General features: G+C 43.3%; 2 protein-coding genes across 2 annotated transcripts in view; one reads left to right on the top strand and one right to left on the bottom strand.

Annotated features, from left to right (window-relative positions):
• The window catches only part of TRIM59 (tripartite motif containing 59), a 2,013-nt gene extending 1,134 nt beyond the window's left edge, over positions 1 to 879 (top strand). The window contains exon 2 of the mRNA XM_009069213.1: positions 654 to 879. Within this exon, the coding sequence (XP_009067461.1) occupies positions 654 to 879 (226 nt within the window). The remainder of the gene's footprint in view (positions 1 to 653) is intronic.
• A 1,620-nt stretch (positions 880 to 2,499) lies between these two features.
• Positions 2,500 to 14,909, bottom strand: part of SMC4 (structural maintenance of chromosomes 4) — a 27,605-nt gene continuing 15,195 nt past the window's right edge. Inside the window, exons 5-23 of the mRNA XM_009069212.1 lie at positions 14,725 to 14,889; positions 14,063 to 14,190; positions 13,702 to 13,842; positions 12,827 to 12,977; positions 12,292 to 12,456; positions 11,201 to 11,434; positions 10,435 to 10,620; positions 9,817 to 9,978; positions 9,441 to 9,666; positions 9,275 to 9,354; positions 8,158 to 8,310; positions 7,908 to 8,034; positions 6,849 to 7,038; positions 5,926 to 6,070; positions 5,165 to 5,338; positions 4,535 to 4,717; positions 3,751 to 3,983; positions 3,154 to 3,337; positions 2,500 to 2,688 (exon numbers count right to left, since the gene is read on the bottom strand). Coding sequence (XP_009067460.1) covers positions 2,500 to 2,688; positions 3,154 to 3,337; positions 3,751 to 3,983; positions 4,535 to 4,717; positions 5,165 to 5,338; positions 5,926 to 6,070; positions 6,849 to 7,038; positions 7,908 to 8,034; positions 8,158 to 8,310; positions 9,275 to 9,354; positions 9,441 to 9,666; positions 9,817 to 9,978; positions 10,435 to 10,620; positions 11,201 to 11,434; positions 12,292 to 12,456; positions 12,827 to 12,977; positions 13,702 to 13,842; positions 14,063 to 14,190; positions 14,725 to 14,889 — 3,216 coding nt within the window. The remainder of the gene's footprint in view (positions 2,689 to 3,153; positions 3,338 to 3,750; positions 3,984 to 4,534; positions 4,718 to 5,164; positions 5,339 to 5,925; positions 6,071 to 6,848; positions 7,039 to 7,907; positions 8,035 to 8,157; positions 8,311 to 9,274; positions 9,355 to 9,440; positions 9,667 to 9,816; positions 9,979 to 10,434; positions 10,621 to 11,200; positions 11,435 to 12,291; positions 12,457 to 12,826; positions 12,978 to 13,701; positions 13,843 to 14,062; positions 14,191 to 14,724; positions 14,890 to 14,909) is intronic.

The following is a 14,909-nucleotide window of genomic DNA, read 5'->3' as shown; positions in this document are numbered from 1 at the left end:
TGGCAGAAGGCAGTGGGAAGGCTATGCCACACATTCACCTCACTGATGGGGTTTTGCAGGAGAATTGTTCCTTTTGACTACTTCAACAATTAAGGCCTAGTGAAGGAATCCAGGATTAGTTCTGTTTTCTACTTAGAAGTTGCATTCGAGTTCTACACTTTTCCTTGCTGCTTCCATGTTCTTCCCTTTCCTGCATTGTATGGATTTCCTCTGAGCTAACTCTTAGTTAACTGAAGATTTGCACACGTGGTGGGTCTGGAGGTGTTTGTTCAAACTGGGAAACAGGAGCTGCATGAGCAGTTGCTTATCTGGAGTCTCAGCTCTAAAAATTCCTATCAAATTTCTTAGTAGATTTATCTGTATTTTTTAATAACATTTTTTAGGTTGTTTTAGTAATCAAACCACAAAAGGGTTACCAAAACCTGTGAGCAGCAAACTGCTCAGTCACTAGAGCACATCAAACTCCCTTGTGGTGTTTTCCTGGCTGTGTTTTAACTGATCCACCTGTGGTCTTTAAGGCCTGGATTCATGGCCTTGGGTTTCAGCATTGGGTTCAGGTGGACACAATTTCAGCCTTTTCTTCTTTGCTGTAATTTCTTTTTTAGCCCGTGTGTAATAACTCTGTGCCTTTCAAATGGTTCTCTGTGCTCTAGGGAGCACTGGGGAGTGAGCTCTGACTTCTTCCTGAATCGTTTACCTGTAGTGAAAACAGATGCACTGCAGGAAGTGCAAATTTACATTCAGCTTCTCAGCACAAACACCAGAGAGTTTAACCTGGAAATACAGGGAACAGGATGGAGTTTTCACTCTGCCTTCAGGTGCTCACTGACACCACTGGCTGCTTGGGAGCTGCTCCAGGCTGAACTGAGCATGTTTTAGCCTTTTCCAGGAGAGCTCCAAGTGCTGCAGTTCACTGGGGATTTGATAAAAACATTAATGAGTGTTCACCATTTGTACAGTGAACTGTATTTGACTTAAAACTACTAGTTGGCTGCTGTTTGTTTTTAAGCAATAGTTAAGTAAGGATGGAAAGCTGAGGCTTCACTTCAACTGTTGGGATTTTAACCCAAACCTTGCCTCTGGCTGCCAACAGACACTGCTGAGGCTCTGCCAAGTGCTGCCAGACTGCATGGCATGCTCAGAGCTATGATGCTGATACATTCCTTAAGCCTAAGACCCCAATCCCAATATTGCTGTATTGATCCAGCCCATGTACAGCTCATGGGGTGGATTGTCCTGGTGAGTTGCAGCAGGAACCAGCCACACTGCAGGGCTCTGGACCTGGGGGAACACTTCCTGGAATGTGTTCCTGAGTGTTCTGTCATCTTTTAGGGTTCCAAAGGCAAATCCCATCCATCCCACTGGTCAGGTTTGGAAGTGCTGTTCAGGTGTGTACTGTGACTGTGCTGTCATAGCCATTTCCCACTAAAACTGGCAATTTGCTTTGTGTGGAGCTCTGCGTGGAGGCTGCACTTGGCACTTCAGCCTCAAATCCTAGGGTTGGATGTCCACTGCCATTTCCCACTCACCTTCTCTCTTTTATTTTCCTTTTAAAAACTAACATTTTTCTAATACAGTTCTAATTTTCTACACTACAGGAATTTATAAAACACCTTTATACCACTGACTGAAACATTTATTACTTACAATGCATTATATGTTTGCATAAATTTGCATACCAATAAAGCCTGTTCTTACACTGGGACTGGCTAGCTCCTCCATTTCTTCCTGCAGACCTTCCCTGTCCCATCACAGGAGGAAGAGGAGAGAGAGCAGTGAGCTGCCTCCATGGCAGAGGTGCTCCAGCCCTTGGAGGATCTCCATGGCCTCCTCTGGATTCACTCCAACAGGTCCAAGTCCTTCCTGGGGGCCCAGGACTGCAGGCTGCACTGCAGTGGGTCTCACCTGGGCAGAGGGGCACAATCTCCCCCTCACCTGCTGCTGGGGATCAGCCCAGCACAAGGGGGTTCTGAGTGCACATGGCCAAGGTGTGTTGAGCCTCTCACCCAAGTCCTTCCACTCCTCAAACCCAGCTCTCTCCCATGGGTGATCCTGTCAAAGGCCAGAGAAGTCATCCATATCCATAGCTCTTCCCTTGTCCTCTGATGTCTCACTGCACTGTAGGCCACTGGGTTGGTCAGGTAGGACTGGACCTTGGTGACACTGTGCTGGGTGTCCCCAGTGCCCGCTCTGTCCTCTATGGGCCTTGGCACAGCCTCCAGGAGGATCTGTTCCATGCTGATGGGAGCCTGACAGGTTGGTGGTTCTAGGATCCTCCTGTTTCCCCAGCATGGGCTGAATGTTATCTTTGCCCCCCTCAATTGTTCCATGACACTCTCTAATTAAAAAAGGGACTTTATTTTGGTTGGTTTCTATTAACAAGATAAAACTTTTACAAAATTTGATCCAAATTTACAAAAGTAAACCCCAAAATCTCCAATACAAAAATAGATGAGACAAAACCAAAGAGCACCAATGGGGAGGGAAGTTGGTTCCACCTTATTTTGCGTCTGTGGCACGATCAAGAGCAGCGAGTTCTGCCAGGCCCTTGGCAGAGATGGTTTTGGGGTTGGTGGCTACACTTTTGCTGGTGTTCTGGGTCTTGTAAATCCCAATTAACCTGTCTGCAATCTCAAACATGTTGTTTCGCAGGGAGATGACGATGAATTGGGCATTTTTTGTTTGTTCCTGAAACAGAAGAAAGTTTGTGTTAGTCCTCAGCACAAATGCCTCCCCATAACTCTTGGTTAGGAGCTGCAGTGACAGGACAAGGAGGAATGGGGAGAAACTGAAAGAGGGAAATTTAGGTTAGATATCAGGAAGAAGTTTTCCCTGTGAGGGTGGTGAGACACTGGCACAGGTTGCCCAGGGAGGCTGTGGCTGCCCCAACCCTGGCAGTGTTCACAGCCAGGTTGGATGAAGCCTTGAGCAACCTGTTCTGGTGGGAGGTGTCCCTGCCCAGGGCAGAGGGTTGGGGCTGGATGATCTCTAAGCTCCATTCTAACCCCTCAACATACTATGAAATTTGCTTCCACTTAAAACTCTCATTCCAGATCTTAACTCTGGCCATAACTGTTGCCACTCGGTCTGTTCTGGTGGACAGTGAAGTATCTTAGACAAACGATGTTGCAGCTGTTCCCATTCCATACTTACATAGATGTAAAATGCCACAATGGAGACGTTTTTGAAGTCAAGTGCTGCGTCGATCTCGTCCATGAAGTACAGAGGAGTTGGCTTGTAGTGATGAAGGGCAAACACCAGGGCTAAGGAGCTCAGGGTCTTCTCTCCTCCTGACAAGTTGAAGATCTTCTTCCAGCTTTTCTTGGGAGGCCTCACGCTGGAACCAAGAGTTTGTGGGTTATTTATGTCAGCCTGAGGTCACCTTGTTGGAGCTTCAGCTGTAACACTTCACACTGCCAGTAATTAGTGCTATTCAACCCTTAAGTCATTAATATACTCCTAGGAATATTTATGACAGAACACAAGGTGACTGCCATGGTTCCCTAGGCAGAATGAAGGGATTTGGGAATTTAGCAGCGCTGGGAAATGAGTTAGAAGCTTTCCAACTGCTGTTAGCTCCTGATTTCTCCAGGAGAAATGGATCTCAGAGCTACAAGTTGTGGTTTCTGTCCTTGCCAATACTGAGCCTGTCTTGGTTTGCTGATGATCAATGAAAACTAACTTTAAAACAGGTTGAAAAAAAGGTTATGACAATCAAGAATGAATAGAATCCGAAGTATTTTGACAAACCTAAACATGATTCCCTCAGAGAAGGGATCCAGACTGTCCACAAGCTCCAGCTCAGCATCCCCTCCCAAGGTGAGCATCTGGTAGTTCTCCTTCAGCTTATTTGTGATGACATTAAATCCTGCCATGAATTCGTTCAGCCTTTGTTTCCTGACATTTTCAAAGGCTTGTCTGAAGTTGTCTCTCTCACTGGTGATGTTGTCCAGCTCAGCCACATGTTTCAGGTACAGCTCTTCCTGCAGGTAAACACAACACAAGTGCAGTCAGAGCACTTCCTCCTCAGTTTCCATTTTAAACCCCTTTTCCCCAGCACAGCTAACAGCCCTGATAATTTGGGGTTTTTCTCTCTCTTGTCTCATCTCTTCTATTGAAGGAAAACCCATGTTAAATAATATTTCATCTGTTGACTAGTTCAATATGATTGAAGTGAGGAGAAAATACTCCCAGTATTGTCTTGGTGTCTCCACTGGAAGACTTGACTCTAAATAAACACTCACAGGAGAATCACAGAATCATTCAGGTTGGAAAAGACCTTCAAGATCATCAAGGAAGTTGCACCTGACACTGATGGTATGGAACACAAAAGGCCTACGGAAGCTCCTGAAAACAACTTTCACCCTTGGCTAAGGATGAAAGCTGAGAAACATTCAGCTGTTAATAGGGTTCCACTGCAGTTTCCAAAAGGAAGAGGAACAGGATCCCCTTTTGCTGGGCTGTTTTCCTCCATCACCTAAGGAGGGAGCAGTACCATGCCCCCTCCTCCCACCTGGCCCTTCCCCAGCCTTACCTGCTTCCTGAACTCAGCGATGGCTCCCAGGTTGGGTTTCATCGTGTGCTGCTGTGCCTCCAGCAGAGCAATCCTCTTGGTGATCACATCTGGGTCCTTGAGAGCCTCCAGCTCTTCCTCACTCAGGACTGGCAGTTCCTCAGGGGGTTTGTCGTCTATGGCGTGCAGGGCTAATCTGGAGATCTGGAATGCAGAATTACTAGAAAGCTTTACAAATCCCATTAGTTATCACAGGAACATGTTTAGAAACTAAGTGTTTCTGTACGGAGTGAAGTTTCCAATCTCCAAACATTCACACGTTCTTCTCTTAATTCCCTTTAAAACAGGGTGTGAAAAAGACAATAAGCATCATCTTATGCCATTATCCTGTTCCTGCACAAACACCAATAAACCATGAGCTGCATGGGAATTTTCTCCCAAATTATCTCTTTTCTAATAAGATGTTAATGTATTTATCCTCTGAGATGTTGTTGCAGCCTTGCCCCATCCCTGGGAGTGTCCAAGGCCAGGCTGGACAGGGCTTGGAGCAACCTGCTCTAGTGGAAGGTGTCCCTGCCCATAAAACGAGATGAGCTCTAAGTTCCAACCCATTCCATGATTCAAGTTTTAGGAACTAAACCATTTCCTTACCTCTTTCTGCCAGTATTTAACCTTTGACTTGTGTGTAGAAATGTGATTGTCAATCTGTTCAATTTTCAGTTTGATGCTCAGAGCTTCACTCTGCAGTGAGTGTTCATCTTCTTTAATAGCCTCAATCTCCTGCAGTAAACTCTTCTGCTCCTCCTGCACTGCTGGCAATGCCTCCTGGATGGAAATGACCACAAAAATGCATTCATCAGTTACCTACAAAAATGTTAGCCCTTTCCTGGGTTTGTGTTCACTGTATTTATTCACAAATGCACATTCTTGGATTTATAACCTGATCCCTCAATTCTGGAATGACTGAAATATGCTGCAGTTATATTTTCTTTCCGGATCTGGATCAAAAAGGTCCTACACTCACATGGCTTTGGCTAAAAAGACGTTTTAGACAAAGAGTGTCTCAAAAACAGCTTTATTTGGAAGAATTTCAGAGCCATTCTGGTTGTTTTCACTATCTCATGCACAGAAATTTAGTGGGAAACTAAAGTTCCATAACTGGAAAAAAAAATCTATTTTTAAGCAAGTGTTAACCCCAATAATTTTATGTGGGGAAAACCTGGTTTAAGTTCTTTCTTTCAGCAAGTAGGGTCAAGATATATCTTCAGGTAAGTATAAAGAATAAAAATCCACCATTGCCATTCCTTGGAATGTCACTGTGCAGCTGTACAACAACATAGCCATGAGAATAGGATCTAACAGGGATACAATGAGGATATAACTGGGATATGAGGATAGAAGTCATCACTTACTTCTGCCTGCTTGCAGTCATTCATCACCTCTGTGGCTTTGTCCTCTAGGGCAGTCAGCTCTGCTGTCAAGGCTTTCATTTCCTTCTCATTATCTTCCACCTCCTTCTCTGTGTGCTGAAGAGCCTCCTGGGATTTCTTCAGGTTTCTGCACAGGCACAGAGATGTTTGTGCACCTCACACAAGGGCAAATGTGACATAAAGTAATCTACAAACTCAATTTACTGACAGCCAAGGAGGAAGTGCTTGTTCAGGCAGGAACTCCACACTCCTAAGGTATCCAAGGAAAACAAAGTTGTCTTCCTTAACCACAAAGCAGTCAGCCCTCATGAAATGACTTCATTTCTTATTTCAGAAACAGTTTGGACATTTGTTCTAAGTATTCATTATGGATTGGTAAGCTAACATCAAAATAGATCACATTTTAGTTCCTGATGTGCCTCATAATGAAATCAAACCTTTCAAGTTTGACCTGCCCCAGTGCATGGCAATCCAGTGCTACGTTGGATCTTTATCCTGAAATGTGGCAGTTTAGTGCCAGAGAGATCCTGAATAAATGTGACTTTGTTAGGAACTCAAGTGACAGAGGAAATCTAGATTAGATATCAGAAAGAAGTTTTTTCCTGTGAGGGTGATGCACTGGCACAAGTTGTCCAGGGAGGCCGTGGCTGCCCCAACCCTGGCAGTGTTCAGAGTCAGGTTGGATGAAGCCTTGAGCAACCTGTTCTGGTGGGAGGTGTCCCTGCCCAGGGCAGTGGATTGTGACTAGATGATCTCTAAGCTCCATTCCAACCCCTTAACATACTGTGAGTCTATGACTTTATCAGAACCTATAAAAGTGCATTTCCCTTTACCTCCTAGACACAAACACCATGAGACACCTCGGTGTAGTGAGAGCCTAAAGCCTCCATCCCTGTGTGCTGTACCTCTCTGCAGTCTTGGCTGCCACCTGGGCTTTGGTGATGGCTGAGGAATATTCATCTATTTCTTTGTCAATCTCATCAACTCTGTCCTGCTGTTCCTTCAGTCTGCGACTGTTGGTGTCCACGATGAGGTTGTGCAGTCGCTTCACCTCCTTCTCCATCTGAGCAGCAATCGCGGCCAAGCGGTCGTGCTCTGGCAAGGACAAAAGGGAGCTGAGGTCACTGTGTCACCTCATGGACCAATGCTGTGGCACCAGGAGCTGCTGCCACACACCAAGATTTCATCTAAGTGATTTAAGACGTAAGCTCTGCTTTATCGCTACACTGAGAAGTGAAGATGTTTCTTTATACTGGGAAAATGATGAGTTTTTGGCACAAAACCCCCAAAGCTGACCCACTTCTTTCTGACACTGTCCCACCAGCAATGCTTCTCTGGTGTAAACCACTGACCATTTCAGCTCATGTATACAGAGTACCTTTATACATGAGATAGCTTCTTGTGCACTATTCAAAGCCATTCTTTGCATTTTTTTGAATGGGAAGATGCTCAAAGGTTATATTTTAAGAACTGGCTGCTAACTGGGACCGAGACTAAACATTCAGTTGGTGTTACTGTGCACTTGCCACACCTGCTGAATCTAACTGCACAACAAGCCTGTGTGCCCACAGCAGAACACAGGGGATTTATTTTTGTCAAAAGAGTCTAGTCAGAGCACAGCAAAAGCTTTCATTTAACTTTAAATCATTATCTCCTCATTAACAATTCTTACCTCTAATTAAACTAAGTTTCTGTATGAATCTGTGTGTAACAGCCCCAAAAATCTAACCAAAGAAACAAAATGCTAAAATTAATGCTTGCTTTAGCTTGACTGAAACATGAACTTGAGAAACTGGAAAATAAGAGGTTTTACTCTCTAATCTCTAGAAACACCTTTCATCCCCCTCAGAAGAAATGAGGGCCCAAAGACAATGTACTGGAGCACAAAGCCAAACCCATTCCTTTCTCCATTAGTAAAACACAACTGCAACTTTTCCCTCTAACTTCCTCTCCACAAAATGTACCTTTTTTATAGTCATCGAGGATTTTCTCCAGCTTCTTCTGTTCGGCTTTGTCTGGAGTAACAGCAACGACGTTAGCTTCGAGTTCCTTGACTTGTCCTTTTAGATAAACTTCTTGTTCAGAAAAACTCTGCAGAGAGCACAGCTGGGTTAGAATCTTGTGCTTTAAGAGCTCCTTGACAGCACTGAGGGGCTGTCCCTGCACACAGAGAGGACATGTCCCAGCAGAGGTCAGATATGGCTTAGGACTCACCTTGATACTTGCTGTGTACTTCTCAGAGGTATTTCTCATCTCCCTAATGTCATGCTCCAGTCTCCTTATGTCGTCTTCAAGTTGTAACTTGTCTTCTTCACACTGCAGAGCTTTCTTGGAATCCTGCTGCAACTTGGATTCCATCTTTCTGATCTGCACAAGAGGAGGTGATCATTTACCTCGAGTCACCACTACAAACCAGGGCAAAGCCTCATTCGTGTGCTCCACAGTCTGAGAGCTCTTAAATCACAAGGGGGAAGTGGAGTATGTGACAATTTGCTGTGGCTGGAGAGAACATGGACCTGAGTGCTGAGAGCATCAACTCTAACAATGAAACACAAGAGGAGCAACTGCAGATTAAAACCTAAAAGAATGCAAAGGATAAAAGCAAACTGATATGTCAAAATATTATTGAAATACAAACTGGAAGGAAAGTTCTGACACTCCTTGACAACCCTTGCATGGACGTAAGTGAAGGCCCAACCTGTCTTTTCTCACTGCTGAGGTGTGTGCACTGCTCTGCAGGTAATGGTTCCTTATGATCCACATCTTCCATGTTCTCATCCCTACCTTCAAGCAGTTTCAAAGCTACCAAAGGCAGCACTAGGAGACTAAACATTAATTAATGGCATATCATAGCTATGCTGTGAGCAAATGCACTTAGGAGCAATATAAACTATGCTAACATTGGGAATTTTGGCTTTATAAACCATTGTTAATGCATCTCATATCACAGATTGGTCCCTGCCCAGATTGGAGTGATGAGACAGGGGGAATGGCCTCATGTGGATGGAGAGGAGGCTTAGATGGGATATTAGTGAGAAAGTCTTGGCTGTGAGGGTGATGAGGCACTGGCACAGGTTGCCCAGAGCAGCTGTGGCTGCCCCATCCCTGGAAGTGTTCCAGACCAGGTTGGATAGGGCTTGGAGCAACCTCGGCTGGTGGAAGGTGTCTGTGCTCGTGGTAGGGGTGGAATAAGATAAGCTTTGAGTTCCCTCCCAACCCAAACTGGACTGTGATTCCATGCTTTAAAAGGCCATAGCACATGTGTGTATAAACTGCCAAACCACAAGGAACTCTAATGAAATTCCACTTTTCATTAAGATCATGTACTAACCTCTTCTTCTGAGATATCCATCACAACTGAGGATCCCATTCTGCCCTTCATGACTTTCGCCCCACCACCAGTCATGGTTCCTGCAGAAAAACAGATGACAGGAGGTCAGGAAGCTTGCTGGGCTACAAAGTGCTTCAAACAGAACTGCAAGTCTGTGCTACAGTACCTGACATCTCAATGAGTTCTCCTTTCAGAGTGACCACTCTCCATCTTTTATCCTTTTGGAATGCCACTCTGGTAGCTTCGTCCAAGTCCTTAGCCACCAGAGTGTCCTTTAGGGCGAAGTAGAAAGCCCGACGGACCTCCTGGTCCTTCACCTGCACCAGGTCAAACAGCCGAGGGACGTTGTCAGGAGTTTGGATCTTTTCCATCTTCTTTTCCCAGTGACTCATCTACATCCCCAAAGGAAATAACTGAGTCAGAGATTCTCTAGGATAAACATTGTCATTCCATTATTCTGTGGTATGTTAAGCTTTAAAGCAAATGCAATTGAACTGCAATAGACAGTGAAACAATTTGGTTGCCCAAGTGCTGGGACTCACCTTGTCCAGGGCTATAAATGCGGCAGCTCCAATTCCACTTGCCCTCAGGAAGTTCACACATGCCTGAGCAGTGTCAATGGTGTCTACAACAATGTGGTCCAGAGATCCACAGGACGAGGAAATGGCCACGTCGTACTTGTCACTGATGGCTCCCAAGTCTCCCTGAAGATAGAGAAGGTGGAATTGACTAACTTGGCATCTGTGGCTGCTGTTTGGATTTAATCTTTTTTAAATACATCCATGCACGTGTTCTGTGAAATACACATCCACCGAACAAACTGATTTTTCTGATGCGCAGATTGAAAGCTCCCTGGATGAGCAGGTGGGAAAGCACTGCACAATACAATGGCACTTTTACATTTACACTGATGTGCAACAGGAATGGAGGACTCTACCTCAGCCCCAAATTTTCAGAGCTTTAAAGCAACACTGCTTGGAAAGAACTGGTAAGTTTTTTAATTTACAGGAAATCCACAGGATTTGCAGCTCTGCTCTCCAGATTCCTGACACCAGAGAAGTGAGGCTCTATGAGGCATTCCATGTGTGCTCAGTCATAGAAATGCCACTCTGTTCCTCTAAAGCTTAAGACTAAGAGTATAAGAGTCTCCTAAAACTTACCAGTCTTCCATACAGGCCAGGGATATTCCCAGATCTCTTCTGCTGGAGCAGAGCCTCAAGCACTTTTCCTCGACTACGACTTTGTGATAAAGAACTTCTGGCTTCTTCTACTTTGTAGCGCAGGTCTCGCACCACACCCTTGACACCCGACTCTTCTCTCTTCAGTTTCTCCAGTGCATTCTCTTTCTGGAGGTTAAAGAAAGACATTGCACTCCTGTATTCAGAGAGTCTTTGACACATCATTGCTTTTCTTTGGGGAATTAGAGGAACAAGAAATGAAATACAAAGAATCCCAGAATGGTTTGGCTTGGAAGACGCTTCAAGCCCATCGAGTTCCACCCTGTGCCATGGTCAGGGACCCTTTCCACTAGCCCAGGTTGCTCCAAGCCCCATCCAACCTGGCCTGAACACTTCCAGGGATGGGGAGTCCACAATCTCTCTGGGCAACCTGTGCCAGTGCCTAAGGAAGGCTCAGAAACGTTCCCATGGGTTTATTTTACCATGTCTCACCATGATATTTAACCTGATTCCCTTGCAGGGATATGTAGGATGTAAGTTCAGTGCTTAATGTTAACATTGGCTTAACCTAAAGTAAGTTTGAACTAAATACTTCACAGTTAACTGACTGTTAGAATATAGTTTTTAAATGTTGTTTTCTTGGGTGTTCTTTAGTTTGTTTTCACCATGATCATTGCTAAAAAGCAGAGCTGGACTTTGGTTTGTGTACTGGAACTCACAGCAATTAAACAGGAAAGCCAAGTCTCACCTCCTTCAGCTGCTGTTCAGCCTGGGGCAGTTTTACAGATATATCTTTGATTGCAGCTTTCCTTTCCTTCAGAGTCTCTGAGGTGCTCAGCAGAGCCTCTTTGCCCTCGTTGAGCTGAGCCACAGCAGTGTTGTAGCGGCTGAGGTAGATCTCCAGCTCCGACTGGGCTATATCCCTCTTGGAACGAGCATCAGTCACTTCCTTACTGAACTCCATCAGCTCTTTCTCTTTGCCCTGCAGAAACACACAAGGTTACAGCTCAGACCAGGCAGCTGTGGGGTTTGTTACATCAGCCACACTGCAGGAACGGAGAAGAGAAAATAGGATGTTAATTACAGCTCTCCTGTCAGCACAAGACAGTTATGTCCTCTAGAAGAATCACTATCTCTTCATTTATTAACATATTCTGGGGGGACAATTAAATAAGGCATTTTTTTTAATTATAAAGAAGTTCAGGGATTCATAATAGATCATTTCCATACAAGCTTTGTATTGCTTGCTCAACTAAAAGCTGGGAGGAGCCTTACACCCTGAGCTACATTACAGCTCAAATGGAGAATCCAAGTTTTCAAGGACAGAAAATAATTCCCCAAATTTACAGGAAAAATGTCCATCTTCATGTGTTTAGTGACTGAACAGCATCAACAACAATGGTCAGGGCTTAGAGTAGTTGTCTGTTCATTCAAAGGCTGTGGGAAAGGCTTGGAACATCCCATTTCAAAATAGCCTTATTTATTTAAGCAACATACTGGCTTAAATGGTTTGGGGGCAGGAACTGGAAGTGTATTCAGGTAGGATTATATTTAATACACATGTATGAATTATGTATTTATTAGGCTATATGAATGATAATATTTAATACACATATATGAATTATATACTTGATGACATTTGATCACTATGAAGAGCAGACAAGAAAGATTTATCTCTGCTTATAAATTCAAACTGAATTTTCCAGTTAGGCTCCACTGAACCAACAGATTTAACAGTGCAACTGCCATATAAAATGGCATTTTCTAAGTGCTCATGATTGTTTCCTTCAGAAGTGTAATGGTAATACAGCAAGTGCACTAAGTCAGAACACTTCAAACCTCTTTTTCCTCTTGAATTCCCTTTGTCTCTTCCTGAAGACTGGCCAAAACATCCTTGAGTTTTCCTTCTTCTTTCTCCTTGGCCTTTTCCAGCACTTCCCTCTTGGCTGTGGCTTCAGCAACAGCATTTGTGTGGGTGGAAGGGACATTCTTCAGCTCCTCTACCTATATCAGGAGAAGACTTATAACTTCCTCTCGCACTGAAACCAACTCAGTTCTTACATACCCACTTGGATGAGGCCACTCTTGACCCAAAGAGTCATCTCAGATACAACAACCAACTGGACACTGTAGATCCATTCAATTAACTCAATTAAGGGAGGTAATGCATTGCTGCAGTAAGATATTTGCAAACTAAGGCTTTGGCTGCTTTAAATGACTTAAAATATCTGATTAAAAAAACCTACAACTTCTTTTTCCAATTTCTTTCTTGCACAAAGTGCAATTGGTCCTCCGCTCTTTCCTCCCAAGTGCAAAAAGATGTTCTCACAACCCATTACACCTCTCCAGCTACTCAAGTTGTGGCTCACACTACCTTCTCCTTGTCCTTTTGGAGCTGCTTCTCCAGTTTTTTAGCCTTGCTTTTGGTGTGTTTTAGATTTTCTCTTACTTTCACATCCTGCAAATCCAACTGACTAAATACTTCTTTCTTTTCCTCTATGAGCTTTGTTATTTTATTGAATTTCCTGAAGGAAAAAGAAGAAAAAATATCCATTTCATACAGTATAAAATAGTGGAGTTTGGCTTAGTAAGTAAAGATGCAGAATTTAAGGCCATATTTACTCAGTTTTCATGAATAACAACATCCAATATCTACTATATTCATATTATTTTCCCTGGGAAAGTGATGTTTCATCAGAAAAAAAATCAACTATCAGAGCAATATTAAAAACATTTTCAGAAATTTTCAGTTTTCTCTTTGCTAGAGTTGATAATTCTCATCTCTCACCATGAACTCACTATGATCTCAAGAGGATGAGCAGGTCAATATTGCAGTTGGATTGAGGATCTGCACCCAGAGAAAGCAATTTTAGGGAAACACAATTTATGCCAAAATAATTCATTAGGAAACCAGAGAAAAATACCTAAATCCATGTCCCTAAGCATTAAGGTTGCACATCTAATACCCTGAAACAACCAACAATTTTTTGTCCAGTCAATATAAGAAAAAAATCTAATTTAAACTCCATTAAAAATATCAGACATTTCCTTATTGGAATTATGACTGTTACCCAGATTTCTCTGCAAGAGAAGTTACTTGCAGATCCAAATCAAACCAATGAGACTTTATTGTTGTGCGAAAGATCATTTAACCCATTCCAGGGAATGCTTAGTGACTGCTCATCATTTGATAGGAAAACACATACAATACAGCACTCTCAGCTCAGGAAACATCCCTAAAGAACTTACTTTTCAAGTTCTTTCAAAGCTTTAGTCTTGGTTTTTGTGTCCTCTGCAAGTTTACTGCTTTTCTCATTAATAATTTTTGTTTCTTCATTGACTTTTTCTTTCTGCACTTCCAGGTCTTTTATTCGTTTCTTTAGGTCATGGCTAGGAAAAAACAGCAACAAAACCCCAAACTTCACTTTTTTCCATGAAGCTGACGATCCTAAGGAATATCTAGTTCCAATCTTAGTGTGACAATGTGATTACATAAAATACTAAACTAGAATATTAAGTAATGCAAATATCACTAATTAGAGACACTGAAGCAGTTTACCACCAGCTCAACCACACCAAAGCCACCCCAAAGCTTTAGAAAATGACTTACATGTAGTACTGATAGATGTGATTCTTCTCTTTAAATATCTGGTTTTCCAAACAAAGAAACTCAATGGCTTTATTCTTGTCCTCTTCCAAGGCATCTTTTTCTTTTTCCACAATTTTAACTCGATTTAACTAGAAAAACAGAACCAGAGCTGAGTCAGAGCCAGGACTACAGCAAACCATGAGGAAGAACCACCCAACCCTTTGTAGGACACATGTGCTCTGGAGAGAAGGTGATCAGGAATGAACTCTGCAAGGGAACTGAGCACAAGAAGCTTTCTGAAATAACAGAGATATTATTTTCTCTATGTCAACCTTCTGACTGACCTCATTTAAATTAATTTCTACAACTACACATCTTGTTCTCCTTCCCAGCCTTTAAACCAAGCCTGCCACAGGATTTACTAAGGACACAACAAGTGAAAAGAGCTTTGATATTATTTAGGACTCATTTAGTACTTTTAGAACTCAATACATCAATGAAATGTCACAAAAGCAAGTTCTGAGTAGATCTCCACAACTAATCCTGTGCTGTGTTTTTCCTTCTCCTCATGCAGCTGTGTGTGCATCCCCTCGTGCTCTGCCTCCCTCTGAGTTTTGAGTTAAAATCCCATAAAAATTCCCTTAGATATTATTTGGAATCCCACCAGAGCTCCTGAGCCTCACCTTTTCCCCTCTCTGCTCATTCAGGATCTCTACTCTGCGGCACAGAGTTTGGATTGGCTCTTTCAGTCGTGCAGATCCGATTATGTCTTCCAAATATTCCAACATGCCTTCATCGTGCTCTGTCTGCCCTTTGGGCTTCATCATGGAAATCTGCTCCACTTCCCCCTTGGAAAAGAAAGGTTGGA

Source organism: Acanthisitta chloris, unplaced genomic scaffold (genome assembly GCF_000695815.1).
Source record: "Acanthisitta chloris isolate BGI_N310 unplaced genomic scaffold, ASM69581v1 scaffold16982, whole genome shotgun sequence".
NCBI classification, from domain to species: Eukaryota; Metazoa; Chordata; class Aves; order Passeriformes; family Acanthisittidae; genus Acanthisitta; species Acanthisitta chloris.
This window is presented reverse-complemented; position numbering and strand designations above follow the sequence as displayed.